Source organism: Taudactylus pleione, unplaced genomic scaffold (assembly GCF_031769625.1).
Source record: "Taudactylus pleione unplaced genomic scaffold, aTauple2 ptg001288l, whole genome shotgun sequence".
Classification (NCBI taxonomy): Eukaryota; Metazoa; Chordata; class Amphibia; order Anura; family Myobatrachidae; genus Taudactylus; species Taudactylus pleione.
In genome coordinates this window covers 1551474-1569989 of record NW_028285688.1, presented here as the reverse complement: position 1 = coordinate 1569989, position 18516 = coordinate 1551474, and the positions used below count along the sequence as shown (strand labels likewise).

At 45.8% G+C, this 18516-nt stretch overlaps 1 protein-coding gene across 6 annotated transcripts in view; it reads right to left on the bottom strand.

The window, feature by feature from the left end:
• ATP2B3 (ATPase plasma membrane Ca2+ transporting 3) overlaps positions 1-18516 on the bottom strand; it is a 364455-nt gene that overhangs the window by 133077 nt on the left and 212862 nt on the right. For all 6 annotated transcript variants that reach the window (XM_088462918.1, XM_088462919.1, XM_088462920.1 and 3 more), the window contains exons 5-7: positions 6553-6810; positions 4797-4922; positions 1224-1349 (exon numbers count right to left, since the gene is read on the bottom strand). In XM_088462918.1, coding sequence (XP_088319044.1) covers positions 1224-1349; positions 4797-4922; positions 6553-6810 — 510 coding nt within the window. The remainder of the gene's footprint in view (positions 1-1223; positions 1350-4796; positions 4923-6552; positions 6811-18516) is intronic.

Below are 18516 nucleotides of genomic sequence, written 5' to 3'. Positions count from 1 at the left end.
AACAAGAATCCTGGATTTGGATTTATACATATTTCTGTAGACACTTTTATGTTTATTGTTTTATGTGTATTTTTATTTACAGTGCCAAATTGACTAAATCTATTTTTTATGTCCGTTTTGCAACCAACTAGCTATTAGCCCCCATGCATTATGTTTTTTTACCAGTATAGTTTTATTTTAGTAAGAGACAAAGCTAATATTATCCATGTATTTTAGTAATCATTATGAATCGATTTTCTATGGCACAGTGAATTAAAAGAATGCACAGGAGAACGTAATGGCTAATTTATGCACGCTCGTGAAACAGCGTTTAATCAGCCAGACACACCTGTGTTTTTCTAACGAAAACGGTATGATTTACGGCCGGACCCCTGGCCGGCGGTTCAAATCCCGACAGCGGCAGCCCGACAAGATGAAAATCCCGATCGTCCCCAGGTAAGTATTCGCTAACCTATTCTACCCCTAACCCTCCCTTAGGGGTGCCTAACCCTAACCTTCCCCCCTAAGGGAACCCTAAACCTAACCCTCCCCTCCCCCGCGGCTGTCCATGCTCGGCGGCCAGCATCACTTCGATTGGGATGCCGGGTGCTGGTCTTCCAGCATCAGTAAAATGACAGGCGTCTAGATTTAGATGCCTCTCATTTAACCCTCGCCGGGATTAAGCAGTCGGGAAGCCGGCTGTCGGGATTAGGTCCGCCGGCTTCCCGAATGCATACCCTTCTAACCACCCCCAAACGCTGACTACCTGTCACTCATTTTGCGAATGGATCCTCTGTGCGGGCGTAATCGCAAAGTAATCCCTGCAGTGCGGCTAACACGCAAGCGCAATGGGCACTGGAACAGTAATGCTCCTAATTCCTTTGTGGTATGAAACTAGTTAGTTAGGGCTCCTTATGGAACATGATAAACGGTTCCATTAGCTGCAATGCATCATTAAAGCCTCTATTCTGTTAATCCTTATTTAGGTTTCATTACAATGAGTAGCAGCGCTATTTTGTCACTTGCCTTTAAAGCCGCCATTTTGTTATTTAAAGAAAGAAAAAAGATGTTTATTTGCTCGGTGTTCTAGTTACTAAATAGGGTTTGTTGAGTCACTAATAACATGGTGCCATTTGCATGTACATTGCATTGCACTCGATCAGCCCACAGTAGCACTCAAGCATGGAAATGTGAATATTGCTCATTTTAGTTTTGGGTATATGTTAAACCCATACAGCTTTTACCTTTCTTGTCTTTCTTTTCCTCTTCCTCTCCACCAGCTCCAAGCAAGGTGAAAATGATTCCAGTTTGTGAGTTTACCCCAACAGCTGTGACAACCATCCTGCCAGACCCTTCCATGACGTGGGTACCTGCCAACAGATGAGTCATGAGTAACTTTACTGCACAGCCTGGCCAGGCCACAGTCCTTATCCGGCTCCTGCCTGGTTCAAGTCAGGTCTCGACATGATAAATGACAGCACAGATCTCATTACTAGGCTTGCCAAAGTGCCTGCAGTACAATTATGTTTAATGTGAATTGGCCATAGGAAGGGAGGAAGAGACAGGGCAACAGGAGCCATTTGTGGCCGATCGCCCTGTGTCTACCTGCTGTCTTGGTGTATCTGATCCCATTGTCTTATTCAGGTAACTCACAATGTTTCATTGCCCATTCTGGCTTATTTAATAACGTAATGGAATGGCTAAGTGCAGCCACGTTAATGCTCTCAGCAGTTACTGTAGCATAACTTATGACAACAGGTTTAGGACCTGCCTTTGCTAAATATTCTCAGCACTAATGACCTAACACTTAGAGGGGATTCAAATTGGAAGGATAGATAAGATGTGCCTTCCGGAATGGCACATCGCGCCCAGCAACTTCGCAGATTTTACCCACGCATCCCACAGAGGTGCGTTGGAAAACTTGCGATGTCAGGGGTACGGTAACTGTACAATATGTGAGCAGCTGAGCACCCTGGCGATAGTCATTGGCACCTCACCAGTTACTGAATACCCCTATATGTCCCTATGAATCAATAAAGTAGAGATGTGCGGGTTTGGATTTACTCGGTTCTTTTCACCACATTAGCGCAAGTTTGGATTTATTTTACTGGCTATCCAAAACACGTGAGAGCCGAATGGCCAATAAGATAAATCCTAACTTGCGCTAATGTGGCGAAAATAACTGATAAATCCGAACCCGCACATCTCTACAATAAATAATTATTTCAGTCATCTCTTTCTGGTAATACAGATGCGTCCACATACATCTAGCCTCCTTGTGCATTAAAAAGCCCTTCTAGTCACGCCATGTCGTGACTCAGTAGCGCTGAGCGCCTTTTCATGCAGATTTCGCATGCAGATACAGCCAAAGTCGCACACAGAATAAAGACATGCTGCATATCATTTTAATCAGCTGGTGTGTCCAATTCGCATGCACTGCTGTGCGAAGAAGAAGCATTTGAAGGTAAAAATTCGCAACGGAGCTCCCGCGTTACGTGCAGAGCGACTTGTAGCACATGGACAATAGATGTATGTGGACACATCTGTATCATCCTGAGATGGCGTTAACAGAACAATGGCATTACTTGTACTACCACAATACTTAATAGATAGCCAAAAGCGCCTAGAAACTTGATCTGGTGCGAGTCGGCAATACTTAATGTCAGCAGGGTTAGTGTCGGCGCTTACAGGATTATCAGTGGTAACACACTTCATATAGACCGAACAGGATAAAAATTTTTATTAATAATTATTATATCATAATACAGAAGACTATTAAGACGTGTGCCCACCAGAGATGTCTGTGAAATAAATAAGCACGTTCCCCACCTTTGGCAGCAGAACCCAGGGGCTGGCAGGGGAAGGCAACAATAATTACTGTAAGGACTCCGCAGACACTGACAGGAAGTAGCAGGAAGTACCTGGACAATTAATGACCTGATCACTGCTTTATCCGTTTAGTAGTGTATGAGAAATGCACAAGAGAGGGAGTGGATCGAGGAACGTCTCACATGCCAACAGGGATCAGGTCAACCACTGGCCAATCACTGCTCACTTCCTTCTGTCAGGAGCAATTACCAGAAGTATTATGAAGATATACGAGCGGTACTGGAGAGCACAGGATTTTTTTCTGTGTTTATCTTTTTATGAAATATATTTCTTTTCTCTGCGAGGAGTTGTGTGTGGGTTGGGGCAGGGCCAGGGAGCACTGAATAAGTGGCCTCAGGTATTGCATGGGCCAAGACTGGACCTGGTGCACATGAGAGTTATTTAAGTAAAGACGGACAGCCGCATAGAGATCACTGAACTCTGTGGAAAGACATACACGGTTGTCTTACAAAACAGGATAACAGAACAGGAATGGAGGAAAGTAGAATATGCTCTGCTTTGTCCCGTCCCTGCTCCGTTGCCTGCCTTGGTAAAAGTGTGCAAACTACAGCTGCGCTTTCCTTACAGATCAATGATCTCTACGTGAGTTTCCATCTCTCCTCTTTTCATCGGTCACAAACAGAATGAGGACGCCACGACTATGAAACTCATCTGCAAAACCACCAAGGCTGCTCAGAAAAGGTGTCTTGGGTCACATCCTCAGATATATTTATACAGACCTATCAAGTAAAGGCATGAAGAAATGCACAGTGTGGAAGGGAACATATTGCTCTAATAATGCACATTTTTCTCTGTTGGTTATACAGACCAATGTAGAATAAATATGTATTAGCAATATCTAATGTATAACAGAGTTACATAAATGGTATGGTCCATTCTCTTTGTGACCAGTTCTACTGTAAGTGTTGGACTGGGGCGAGAAGGGCCCATCACGGAATTCAATAGTAGGGGCTCAAGTTTAAGGGGCGTTGTCAGTCACCAGAGGGGATGTAGCCAGCCACCACAAAGGGACTTGGCCAACCAATAAAGAGGACATACTCTGCAAAGAACAGGGCCATTTTATAAAGGAGAGGACAGGGTATGTCAGGACCGCACATTTTGATTGTCAGATGGCTATGCTTGGTGTAGTTTCCATAGAAACGAACAAAGTACCTACGTTTATGTATGGTCCTACTCCACCACGTTACTGACCCTTTAGTAGAGTAACAATGTGTAATTTGAGTGCACAGTCTGGGACCACACGCCTAGTGGAGGGGGTGGAGCCTACCAGGTATTTCCCTGGTACACCTATGGGCCAGTCCAACCCTGACTGAAAAATCCAAGCGTACATACATCCCAACTGTCCCAATTAAGGTGACACAGTCTCGTCTTGAGGGGATTGTCTCATTGTCTCGTCAGTCAGCTTCTTTATCCCAATTGCTGGGAAGATGGGAGACATGGTGGGCGTGCTGCTCACACTTTACACTGGTGCACATGGTGACTCAAAGGAAAGAGAAGGAGGTTGGGGGCAAACTATTTAAACTGGGACAAATATTTGGAGGTATGAGTGTAGCCTACTCACAGTGGAGGCCTACATTTAGGCTGAACCTAAATTTTTATGGCTATCATTTCACTAGGAACTAGTGACACGACTGAGGCATGAGGCATGAATTGCCTCATGCATCACAAGTTCCTAGTGAATTGTGAGTATTGGTTCAGTCTACTATGTGCAGATCATAGGTGCACTCTCAAAGCACAGTAGTTTCTGACAAATTATGTCTCATAAGCTGTTACTGAACCACTGAAGTCCATTGCCTGAGTGACCAAAAGGGAAATTACATAACAGATGGAGAAACAAAGGTAACAAAACCAATGTCTAGGAAGACAGTAGCAGAAATCAAGGTGAAATAAATAATTTGCAAACAGCATATGAAGGGCCACATCCTCACCAGAAAGCAGCATTGGGTCTTTTTCTACAGACTTGCGCACGTGGTCTGATTCTCCTGTCAATGAGCTCTCGTCAATTTTAAGATCGTTCCCCTGGATCAGAACTCCATCTGCGGGCAGCAGGTCGCCTGGAACATCAGAGAATATTCCAAAAATGAATGACATTCACTTACTCCTGCAATATTAATGCTGCTCACAGCATTCAGCTATAGGCATCTGTGAGTCACTACCATGGGGGATCATGCAAAGCTGAATGTGTCTGAGGGCAAATGGCTCTCTTGGAATTATTACAATTTCAAAGTTCCTTAAGAGCGTGATTGAAAACTTTATTTTTTCATCTTCAGTCAATCCTCCTCTTCCATGTGCCAGATAAGAGCAAAGGGATTACCAACTGCTTAATCTGCAAACCCCCCTAGCAGGAGTAGCGTAAATTGCCATGCTAGAGCTCCCCACTGCTGAATTATTATTTAAATGGGAAATATAGCAAGAGGGTTGGTGTGTTACAATTTTCGGTATTATTATTCTGTTTTAGATTGACTTAATATGTACTGAAAGGATGTTGATAAATATTAATCAGTTGATTTTTCTTTCTTTCTTTCTCGTAGTTTAAAAACCGTATGGTACAGTATCAAATCGGTCAGGTTTACAATAATTAGCGGTCAACGTTATACTTTAACATTAATTCATCAACTCACTTATTCCTGTATCAACTCACTGGTGAGGGCAGTGGCTGGACTACGCTTCTAGCTGTCTGATCAGCACCATGGAGAGTACACCATGGGCCAAATGCAATAGGCTCTGGTTTGCTGGTCCCGGCATGATTCTGGTGAAATAGCCGCTAGATTTAAAGAGGCAATCAGTTTCAAGGCTTTAAACCAAGCAGCTACAGATGTGTCCATCCTCTGTGCGCTACATGTAGCGTTACACATCATGCGTGAGCGCTATGCACCTAGGTAGCTTGTCTTTTCTTGAGACTTTTTCCCTTAAACAGTGTCTTAATTGCAAATGGATGCAAAAGCAGCTTCTGCTGATTAAAATGATATGCGGCATACCTATGTATGCGACTGTGGCTATATCTGCATGTGAAATGCTACGTCACAGTTTCCGCTGGGCTGTAGCATGGTAACGTAGCATTTTGCATGCAGATACAGCCGCAGCCGGACACAGAATATAGGCATGCCGCATATCATTTTAATCAGCAGAAGCTGCTTGTGCGCCCTATTTGCATTGTTTTGCGAATAAGATGCATTTTAAGGGAAGAAGTTGGATGACATGACGCGACTAGAAGGGCTGTTTAATGCGTAGGGAGGCTAGATGTATGTGGACACACCTGTATGTCACCAGAATCGCACTGGGACCAGCAAATTGGAGCATTCATTTTACATCTGGGCCATGGGGCTTCGCTAAAAGGCATAATCTGGGCAGATTAAAGAATGGTGACATAAAATATCCCTATTTCGGAAAAGTTTGGATTGAATTTTTTTGGGAAAAAATATTTTAATGAAGTCTCTGCTACTCTGTTCAATCCTTGACAGCAGTACCTATCCCTTATATATGAAGCGTAAAGATTCCCAACTCTCAGTATTTATAAAGTCGGAATAGATGTCTACTTTCCAGGTAAACCTCAAAGTCTCATGCCCCAAGAAGCAACTATTTCACATGACTATATATAGATCAGTGTCTATTACTGAGCTTAGTAATGTGCAGTAACAGATGGAAACAGTGACAACTCTGCAGCTGTGAAATGCCCGATCTCACCGTATTTTATCTGGGCGATGTCTCCCACGATGAGCTCAGCCACAGGGATCTGTATGACTTGTGCATTTCTGATGACAGCGAATCTTTGCTCTTGTTCAATGCGACTCTGCAGCCCCCGAAACTGCTTCTCCTTACTCCAGTCATTGAAGGCCGTCACCCACACCACACAAATGACAGACAACAATATGGCGGCTCCCTCTATCCACCCAGCTTCCGACTCTCCTTCATCGTGGCCTCCAGCTTGCACATTCCCACAGTCTGAGAGAAAACAAAATGGCAGGAGATTTAAGAAGTTTGTTTTGTTAATCAAGCAGCACATACAGTCAGGGCCTAAATCTGAGGTGGGAGTAAAGCAAAAAAAAGAGCAAGTAACTGTGCACCTGGGCAAGCCATGTTGCAATTAACAATTGTCCATCTTGAATACGTGCACAATGCTGACGTACAGAACTTCGACACTCAACATGTCGACCTGTCGAAAATGACCTAATGTTGGCCCTGTGAATGTTGACAGCCCATTTCTTACTGATTTTAAGCTTAGGCTGTGGGTAGGTTGCGGTTTGGGGTTACATAGCTTGTCAAAGCAAAACCGCAAGATCGACATGCCGACTCTTGACATTCACAATGTTCGCATTCTGGCAGTGTCGACATTGTGAACTTCCCATCTCCTACAGCCATTAAAGAGCATTTACAACGGTTAAAGTCGCAGTCCAGCATCTGTAGTACACATTGAGTGATGTTCGCTGCGTCTGCGTTGCAAATAAGCTCCGCTACTATACTGTTGGAGCTCTTTGTCCATCAGTTATTGCAGAGCACACTGGCCCTTCTATGTTACTACAGTGCTGACACCACAACAATATTTCTTGCAGGAGGAGGGTTATAACATTCTGTAAATATAGTTCCAATACCCTCCACAGGCAATATTGATCCACACACCTGCCGACGGATCGGCCATTCTGCCAACCCGCTGACCTATCTAACGATTGGTAAGTGCATACAATTGTTTGGCCGATGTGTGTGGCCAGCAGAGTCATTTGAATATGCCCGCCCACATGTGACGTCATATTCAATTACTTCTGCGGGTGACATATAGCGTGGTCGGCAGGTTGCCCATACGGACAGCCAGATGAAGCGATATATCTGCTAGATATATACCGTCATTGGCTGTGCTGCAGGGGCGATCAGAAATATGTGTCGTTGACAAACATATCGTGTGTACACGTCTGCCGATGCTCCAACGATATATCATTCCCATTCCTTGATCGATCGATATATGTGTCGTGTGTACCCAGCATTTAAAGTCTCTGGACCAAGCTGCTACCATGTCTCATTTATATAACAGTGTTATGATGCAATACAGCTACATATAAAATAAAACGCGTAACAATATAAAGTAGTACAGACCACTTGTAGACATAAACGATGGGTAAAGGATGTAGCGAGTTGAAGGATAAGGACACATGGTTTGATTCACTACAGATCGCAACTGCGATGGCAATAGTAATTAGGCACGCAGTTCAACTGTGATAGTATGCTAATCCATTGCGATCGCTATGCCATCTCAGCACATCATAAGGACGCCCACTTTACCTTATACACATCCTTAATGTTTAGCAAGACTGCAAAACCATCGGTACAATCGAGTACCATCGCAGCCTCACGCACACTTACACAAGCTCTGACCTTACTCACAAATTGCTAACTTCATCGCACGCTATGAGGGCCTGATTCAGCAAGGATCGCTATTCTGCTTATACGCACGTTAATGTGTGCAAGGTGCTAATATCAGCAGTAATATGTGAATTGCATTCGCATTGCGATCGCAGCCTGACATAAGGACGCCCACTTCCCCTTACTCACATCCATATACTTGGCCAACATAGTGAAATAATCGGTAACATTGAGTGACATTGGACCCATACGCACAGTTTAGGCAGGTCAGACCTCACTCAGGAATTGCTTACTTTAGCGCACGCTATGAGGCCTCAGGCTGCGTGTGGCATCGCAGTGGATTATTTATACACACCCATGCAACGCCGTACCAACACACTGGCACGTCTGCGTTCGCCCGTCCACCTCACCCTCACCTCCATCAAATGGCACTTCCTGTCAATCACTCTGCGATGGGTCTGCGTAGTCGCTGCGTTCGCAGTGGCCGGACAACGCGCTGCGGTGTGTACGCGTAATCACAGTTGCGATCGGTAATGAATCAGGCCCACAGTTTGTCGCCCCTACATTTCTGTGCCTGTGTCCCATCTGTACACATCCAGCCTGTGTAGTCATGTGCGCAGGGAGGAGAATAAGTGCTGAACGTGCAGTGCTGATGGGAAATTCCATAGAACATCAACTCAGCTGAATGGGAGTAAGCAAAACGATGACTAGCGTATACTGTATGTGCATGTTTTATTCATGTACCAAACCGCATACTGTAAGAAAGTTTGTAGGCCAAGTAAAGCAATAACTGCTAAGAATGTAACACATTATTATGAAAGAGCTGCCTGCCTTGCAGAGATTGCATTTAAATGTACTATCTACAGAAATATAAATTATTATTATTATTAATAATAATAATAAATGAGCATCTGAAAGTGAAAAAAACCCTGTAGGATATTTGTCCATCACTGTCACCAATTTGGAAACATACCTCTGTCCACAGTTTGCTAAGCCCGCTGCCTTCATGTTATCCTTGTCTTATTCCACACATCCAGCCCTCGCATTGTACTGCCGCTTCCATCTTATAAACATTATGAGAATATGCTTCTTTTCCACTCATGTTGTTACCAAAACTGTTTTCCAGTCTCTCACTATCTCCCACCTGGACTACTGCAACTTCCCGCTGTGGTACAGGGATGGAAGACCTATAGTGTCTACACAGAGAGTCAATAGGTCAACATTAGATGGTCGACATGCAAATGTTTGACAGGGTCAAATGGTCAACAGTCAAAAGGTCAACATGGACTTCGGTCCGAAATCGTCATGGTGAAAAGGTTGACACACAAATTGACGGCACATAAAAGGTCTATTTTAGGGTTAGGTTGGGTTTAGAGTTGGGCACTTGGCGGAGGGTTATGCTGGGTACATGTTAGACGATATGTCGTCCGATCATCTCATGCAGGGGTCTTCAACCCGTGGCCCGCGGAGCCGTTCCCCGTGGCCCATCGATGGTTACTGTAGTGCAGACCGCAGTGAGTGCACTCTGCACTACACACAGAAACAAGCACACCGCCGCTGGCGCCGGCGGCAGTATGTTTGTTTTGGCAGCCAGCCAATGAGAGTCAGACAGACTCTCACTGGCTGCTGCACCCACTGCAGGAGCCGGGCTGAAGTTCACTCATGAGCTCCATCTTCTGGCTTCCAGTGGGTGATGGAAGAGACGTCATGACAAAACAGGGCTGCCCGGGAGGACCAAGGAGCCGACGGCAGCAGGAGCAGGAGCCAGAGCGGGGATTCAGGTAAGTATTTTTTACATGTGTGTCTTTGTCTGAATTGCTGGGCGGACCACTACTGGGGGCACTGCATTGCGGGGGACTACTACTTGGGGCACTACTGGGGGGGAACACTACTGGGGGCACTGCATTGTGGGGAACTACTACTTGGGGCACTACTGGGGGGACCACAACTGGGGGCACTGCATCGGGGGACCACTACTGGGGGCACTGCATCGGGGGACCACTACTGGGAGCACTGCATCGGGGACCACTACTGGGGACACTGCACCTCTCCTTTAAACCACATATCAGAACCTCTCACAGTCAGTCGGACCTAAATGCAGATGACGTTAGCGAGGGCCATGCTGCCGAATGCAGCATGGCACCCCGCCGTCGCGGCTTCATCAGCAAGTGTGTCTGCACTTGCCGATGCCGGCTCCCCCACCGGGTCTCGTAGCTGGTGATGTCGGACATACTAGACATCATCTAGTGTGAACCCGGCTTTAAAATTATGCTGCAGAAGAGGACAATTAGGGTTAGGCACTAGGGGGAGGGTTAGGGTTAAGCACCATGAGTGGGGGTTAGGGTGAGGATTACCATTTGTGTGTCAACATTTTGACCATGCCAACTTTACTTCATGTCGACCATTTAACAGTTGACCATTTGACCCTGTTGACCATGTCGATCTATTGCTTGTCGAGCATTTGGTGTCGACCTATTGACTGTCTATCTAAATACTGTAGATTTTTCAATCCACACCCATCCGCTGCACCTTACCCTGGCTCCCCATTACCCTCAGAATTCAATACAAACTACAAGCTTTCACCCTCAGAGTTTATCTTTCACAAGATTCCCCCCATCTTAGATCTGCCTCCGACATGCTCCTATCATCCTGTCTGATCACCATCTCTCATTCCTGACTCCAAAACTTCTCTCGTGCTGCTCTGCATTTATGGAACTCCTTCCCTGGCCTGATTCTCCTAAAATCAATCCAGCGCTTTCTCTATACCCATATCTCCACTGCAGCCCGTCCCTCCTGACACTACTCTCTCTACATATTCTACCCCTTGTTGAAGCCGGATAATTGGCTGAGACAGGATCGGTTTAAAACTAGATCTGCGCGACACCATTTTGCGAATGGCAGTGAGTACATACGGCGATGCTATTATTTAGCGTTATGCGATTCCCACACAATAGAAAGAGGTTAAAAGTCCTCACCATGTAAATACAGACAGTCACTAAAACATCTAAAATGATTATCCCTGCAAAACACGTACCATAATGTACTCCACAAAACTCCATAGTCACACAGTGCTAACTAGCGTCTTTTCCCTATTAACCAATACTTACACACTGCACACTTACATAAAAGGTTCCCTAGTATTAAAGTGTAATATTCAAAGTTAATTACATAATTATTAATGTTGTGAAATAAAGATTATTTGATATCTAAGGTTTAGTAAATGGTAAGCAGACCGTGTTTGGTGTTCTACTGATCCACTATGTCTCAACAGATTTCCGGTATCATTGGTGACATGCGTCTGCAAACTATGGACTATAGAGAGTTAAAACATTAAAATGTACTCTGTAATGTTATCAGCTTAGATTAGCATGCAGCGGGAAAAAGGACACAAAGGGCAGTTGGAGGCTGTTTGTGACTATTTGAATTGACCTATGAACTATCCTGTAACAAAAGCACCTTTAAGAAGAACCAATAGAATCATGTCAAACTTGTCTATTGTATTGCCTATCCCTGCAAGAGTATATATGTGCGGTCATTGACCCCAGTCTTGAGTCTTCTTGCTGTGCTGTTGACAGAGGTTTCTAATGCTGATGCCGGTATCTGGGCCCAGAGCGCGTGCGTATATAACAACTGTACCTTGGGTCTGTATGATTTATTTGCGCTAATTGTATTTAGATCACAGTGTGTAACTATCTGTTTTTTTTATATTGAATAATATCTTTTTGTGCTTTGGAACCACATTCAAAGTCTGAAAGCATTTATTTCTTGTGCAACTCATTACGCTGAATAGCGACAATTTTAGAAGGTATAGGAAGGAATATTGTTTAGAAGGTATAGGCAGGAATCGATTGTTAGAAGGTATAGATAGGGAGGAATCGATAGTTGGGGGCCTGCAGTGTTTATCACGCTACCGGTCACTAGGTAACACTCGGTAGCGATCTCTCAGCAAAAGGGTGGCTGCGCCTAGCAGGAGAACGCATTGTGCCTTCAAAATCTGATATCACTTTGTTGCTGAGAGTCCGCTACCTGTTATTGTGGCTTTAGGAGCGCTGATTGAGAATCCAAGGACGAGGGAGGAAAAAGTTTGTTTTCCTTCATCGATAGTTTTTTGTGTTAAAAAGGGGAAGTCGCAATATAGCGTAAAGTCATTATACGTGTTGTGTAGTAGTCGCATTATTGTGCATGCGACTAGTCGCACAATAGCGTATACGTATTTCTGGTATTGCTGCCATGTGTTTTAAACAAAGCCGTTGAGAGTGTACGGTGATATTGATAGATAAGTATTGTTGTTAATCTAGATCAGTGTTGCCATAGTCTGGGAAAACGTGTATTTTTCTGTGCAGAAAAAGGGTGTGTAACACTGAGTATTTGTTGGTACGGGTAACTTGTTCCCTAGTTAAGGGTATCGTAGGACCCTTAAGTGCTAGGCGCCTGATGTCGGCCTAGTAGCTCGGTAATAGATACCGTTCTAACACATAAGCATGTGTATCTGTTGTCTTTGTTGTAGGTTCGGCTCCCAGTGTGATTACAGTATTCAGTGATCAGTTAGGGTTATTTGAGCATTGTAATTGAACTGCACAGTTTTGGCTAAATTGTGATTGTGAACTGGGTAGAAGGTGGACGAAATCACTGAAAAGGTAAGTATTATTGGAATACCTACATGCTAGCAGTTGAAACGTAGTCAAAAAGGGATTAGGTGCGTGGAAGCAGCCTGGTTATTCTTCCATAGTTGTGTGGGCGCATCCTGTTAATATCGTCCGCAGGTAAGTGAAAGTATCTTGACTGTCTTTCACCAGTTTAAATCTGTATTGAAAAGCTTAGGGTTCTCCCAGATAGGGGCCAAGCAAATGGTAGAGATTTTAGATGATGTGCTGCTGTTGGAAGCGCCGCTTGGGTCGGCACGCCATATTATGCATACTATGTACGGTGCTTATGCAATTAGGTACTGTGATGTATGGTTTAAAATGACGATGAGGAGTGTTAGACCTTTTCCCAGAATTGGCAGCTTTGATAAGGAGGTATTGAACAATGTCAGAGATAACATCTGTATGGTGCGCTCTCGAATGAAAAAGGTAAAATATAACGAGTGTTTAAAATTATGGCAGCGTGAGGGGGATGCGTGGCTTAAAGGTGTGCACGCGACGCAAATTAGCGTCGCGAGCACATTACCGGAGAGTGCACCCGCTAAAGCGCGCACGTGCAGCAAAGTAGCGTTGCGGAAGGTACTGCCAGTGGTTCATGCGCACCACCGCCACCCTATACGGATGGGGGTGCAGGTACAGTTGTTGAAAAAACCCATAAAAATGTAACAAGTAACTAGTACCCTCTCTTAAGTAACCACAAGGAAAATGTTTATGATGCAGAAGATGAGCCTATAGTTATGTCTGCCATTTCCCATGCTGTACACATGTTAGATGCTCCACCACAACAAGCACAAGTGGTGCCGCCATCTTCATCAGTGATAGTACAGGAAGTGTTAACATCCACTGCACCCGTAGAGGAAGTTGTTAACCCTATATGTAGCAGTAATAGACTAAGGGCCTGATTCAGAGCCGCACGCTCTGACAGAGCGCTCGCTCTGAATCAGGGCCGGCCCTCTGGTTTTTCAGAACGGCCTCCTGGCCGCTCGCATAGCTGTGGGTGACCACCCACAGCTATAGCGGGTCTCGTTGCCGCAAGCCCAAGAGTGCTTTCGGCTCTAACAGAGCCGAAAGCACTCCCACAGTGGGACCAGCCCCAGACGTAGGCGTTCCCATGGGAACGCCTCTGTCTGGGCAGCCACACCCCCGGCCCGCCCACCAAAGGGGGCGTGCTGTCACTCAACATCGACAGGACGCTCCCTTTGGTATGAGACCCGGAGCGACGGTTTTCCAGCCGCTAACTGGGTCTCGCGCATGCGCACTGGGCCACCATCGACCCGCTGGCGAGAGCATAGCGCTCGCTCGCGAGTCTGAATCAGGCCCTAAATCCCCAGCCAGGTAACAAGGTCAAAAGTAGCAGTGCAGCCGGTCTGCATCCCATCCGAACAATAACTGTTCCGAATGAGAATGTGGATGCGAACGCTGTAGTGACCACAAGGGAGGTAGCAATGCATTGTCTTTGGACAAGGGCGGAGCTAAATTCCATAATAAATGATTTCCCGGATCCCAAAAAGAAATTAGCCAAATGCCAAAGATTTTTTAAAAATTTGGGTAGTGCTCACAATCGAACCAACAAAGATTGGCGAGTGGTGTTAAGGGCTTGTATCCACGCAATACCGACGTGACAAATTTTATCACGGATTGTATATTGGATGGTGACGTTCCCTTAACAGACCAAGTAAACCAAGATAACATTTCCAGCATTGTAACTCAATTGGGTATATATTTTCCAGTAGTAGTTAACTGGAGCAAACTTTTCACCATAAAACAAAAAGAGAGTGAATCTGCAGAGGATTATTGTAACTAGGGGTGAGCGGGTTCGGATTTCTGAAATCCGAACCCCCCCGAGCCCCCCCGATCCGAGTCCAATCCGAGTCAGGCTCGACTTTTCCCGCCTGACTCGGATCTGAAATCGAGGCAAAACGTCATCATCCCGCCTTCCGAGTCTCGCGGGTTTTGGATCCTATATAAGGTACCCGCGTCGGCGCCATTTTCTCACTCGGCTGTGGACAGTGAAGAGGGAGGGTGGGAGTTAGGGCTGTGTAGTGTAGTGTAGTGTAGTGCTGCTGTTGTCCACTACTTCAAAGTCCATAGGGGCTGGCTGTGTTGTGCTGTGCTGCTGTTGTTAATAGGGGCTGTGTCCACTACTTCAAAGTCCATAGGGGCTGGCTGGACTGTGTTGTGCAGTCAGTTCTCCATAGGGGCTGTGTCCACTCCAAAGTCCTGTGCAGTGTCCCAGTCCTAAAGGAGTGCTGTAGTGTTGTCCAGGGGGTGCTCTGTCCATCAGGGGTGCTCCCCCCAAGTGCTAAAAAAATAATATATTTTCTGTGTTTGTGAATTGTGTGCGCAGTAGCCGCACGTGCATCAACAAAGTAGTGCCAAGCGTGCGCCTGTGTCATAAGTAAAGGGCCGGCTGGCTTGACCGTTAAAGGGTGCTGTAACCCCCGAAAGTACACTCCAGTCCAAACCAAAAAAAAAATTATTTTCTGTGTTTGTGAATTGTGTGCGCAGTAGCCGCACGTGCATCAATAAAGTAGTGCCAAGCGTGCGCCTGTGTCATAAGTAAAGGGCCGGCTGGCTTGACCGTTAAAGGGTGCTGTAACCCCCAAAGTACACTCCAGTCCAAACCAAAAAAAAAATTATTTTCTGTGTTTGTGAATTGTGTGCGCAGTAGCCGCACGTGCATCAACAAAGTAGTGCCAAGCGTGCGCCTGTGTCATAAGTAAAGGGCCGGCTGGCTTGACCGTTAAAGGGTGCTGTAACCCCCAAAGTACACTCCAGTCCAAACCAAAAAAAAAATTATTTTCTGTGTTTGTGAATTGTGTGCGCAGTAGCCGCACGTGCATCAACAAAGTAGTGCCAAGCGTGCGCCTGTGTCATAAGTAAAGGGCCGGCTGGCTTGACCGTTAAGGGTGCTGTAACCCCCGAAAGTACACTCCAGTCCAAACCAAAAAAAAAATTATTTTCTGTGTTTGTGAATTGTGTGCGCAGTAGCCGCACGTGCATCAACAAAGTAGTGCCAAGCGTGCGCCTGTGTCATAAGTAAAGGGCCGGCTGGCTTGACCGTTAAAGGGTGCTGTAACCCCCAAAGTACACTCCAGTCCAAACCAAAAAAAAAATTATTTTCTGTGTTTGTGAATTGTGTGCGCAGTAGCCGCACGTGCATCAACAAAGTAGTGCCAAGCGTGCGCCTGTGTCATAAGTAAAGGGCCGGCTGGCTTGACCGTTAAAGGGTGCTGTAACCCCCGAAAGTACACTCCAGTCCAAACCAAAAAAAAATTATTTTCTGTGTTTGTGAATTGTGTGCGCAGTAGCCGCACGTGCATCAACAAAGTAGTGCCAAGCGTGCGCCTGTGTCATAAGTAAAGGGCCGGCTGGCTTGACCGTTAAAGGGTGCTGTAACCCCCAAAGTACACTCAAGTCCAAACCAAAAAAAAAATTATTTTCTGTGTTTGTGAATTGTGTGCGCAGTAGCCGCACGTGCATCAACAAAGTAGTGCCAAGCGTGCGCCTGTGTCATAAGTAAAGGGCCGGCTGGCTTGACCGTTAAAGGGTGCTGTAACCCCCAAAGTACACTCCAGTCCAAACCCAAAAAAAAATTATTTTCTGTGTTTGTGAATTGTGTGTGCAGTAGCCGCACGTGCATCAACAAAGTAGTGCCAAGCGTGCGCCTGTGTCATAAGTAAAGGGCCGGCTGGCTTGACCGTTAAAGGGTGCTGTAACCCCCAAAGTACACTCCAGTCCAAACCAAAAAAAATATTATTTTCTGTGTTTGTGAATTGTGTGCGCAGTAGCCGCACGTGCATCAACAAAGTAGTGCCAAGCGTGCGCCTGTGTCATAAGTAAAGGGCCGGCTGGCTTGACCGTTAAAGGGTGCTGTAACCCCCGAAAGTACACTCCAGTCCAAACCAAAAAAAAATTATTTTCTGTGTTTGTGAATTGTGTGCGCAGTAGCCGCACGTGCATCAACAAAGTAGTGCCAAGCGTGCGCCTGTGTCATAAGTAAAGGGCCGGCTGGCTTGACCGTTAAAGGGTGCTGTAACCCCCGAAAGTACACTCCAGTCCAAACCCAAAAAAAATTATTTTCTGTGTTTGTGAATTGTGTGCGCAGTAGCCGCACGTGCATCAACAAAGTAGTGCCAAGCGTGCGCCTGTGTCATAAGTAAAGGGCCGGCTGGCTTGACCGTTAAAGGGTGCTGTAACCCCCAAAGTACACTCCAGTCCAAACCAAAAAAAAAATAATTTTCTGTGTTTGTGAATTGTGTGCGCAGTAGCCGCACGTGCATCAACAAAGTAGTGCCAAGCGTGCGCCTGTGTCATAAGTAAAGGGCCGGCTGGCTTGACCGTTAAAGGGTGCTGTAACCCCCGAAAGTACACTCCAGTCCAAACCAAAAAAAAATTATTTTCTGTGTTTGTGAATTGTGTGCGCAGTAGCCGCACGTGCATCAACAAAGTAGTGCCAAGCGTGCGCCTGTGTCATAAGTAAAGGGCCGGCTGGCTTGACCGTTAAGGGTGCTGTAACCCCCGAAAGTACACTCCAGTCCAAACCAAAAAAAAAATTATTTTCTGTGTTTGTGAATTGTGTGCGCAGTAGCCGCACGTGCATCAACAAAGTAGTGCCAAGCGTGCGCCTGTGTCATAAGTAAAGGGCCGGCTGGCTTGACCGTTAAAGGGTGCTGTAACCCCCAAAGTACACTCCAGTCCAAACCAAAAAAAAAATTATTTTCTGTGTTTGTGAATTGTGTGCGCAGTAGCCGCACGTGCATCAACAAAGTAGTGCCAAGCGTGCGCCTGTGTCATAAGTAAAGGGCCGGCTGGCTTGACCGTTAAAGGGTGCTGTAACCCCCGAAAGTACACTCCAGTCCAAACCAAAAAAAAATTATTTTCTGTGTTTGTGAATTGTGTGCGCAGTAGCCGCACGTGCATCAACAAAGTAGTGCCAAGCGTGCGCCTGTGTCATAAGTAAAGGGCCGGCTGGCTTGACCGTTAAAGGGTGCTGTAACCCCCAAAGTACACTCAAGTCCAAACCAAAAAAAAAATTATTTTCTGTGTTTGTGAATTGTGTGCGCAGTAGCCGCACGTGCATCAACAAAGTAGTGCCAAGCGTGCGCCTGTGTCATAAGTAAAGGGCCGGCTGGCTTGACCGTTAAAGGGTGCTGTAACCCCCAAAGTACACTCCAGTCCAAACCCAAAAAAAAATTATTTTCTGTGTTTGTGAATTGTGTGTGCAGTAGCCGCACGTGCATCAACAAAGTAGTGCCAAGCGTGCGCCTGTGTCATAAGTAAAGGGCCGGCTGGCTTGACCGTTAAAGGGTGCTGTAACCCCCAAAGTACACTCCAGTCCAAACCAAAAAAAATATTATTTTCTGTGTTTGTGAATTGTGTGCGCAGTAGCCGCACGTGCATCAACAAAGTAGTGCCAAGCGTGCGCCTGTGTCATAAGTAAAGGGCCGGCTGGCTTGACCGTTAAAGGGTGCTGTAACCCCCGAAAGTACACTCCAGTCCAAACCAAAAAAAAATTATTTTCTGTGTTTGTGAATTGTGTGCGCAGTAGCCGCACGTGCATCAACAAAGTAGTGCCAAGCGTGCGCCTGTGTCATAAGTAAAGGGCCGGCTGGCTTGACCGTTAAAGGGTGCTGTAACCCCCGAAAGTACA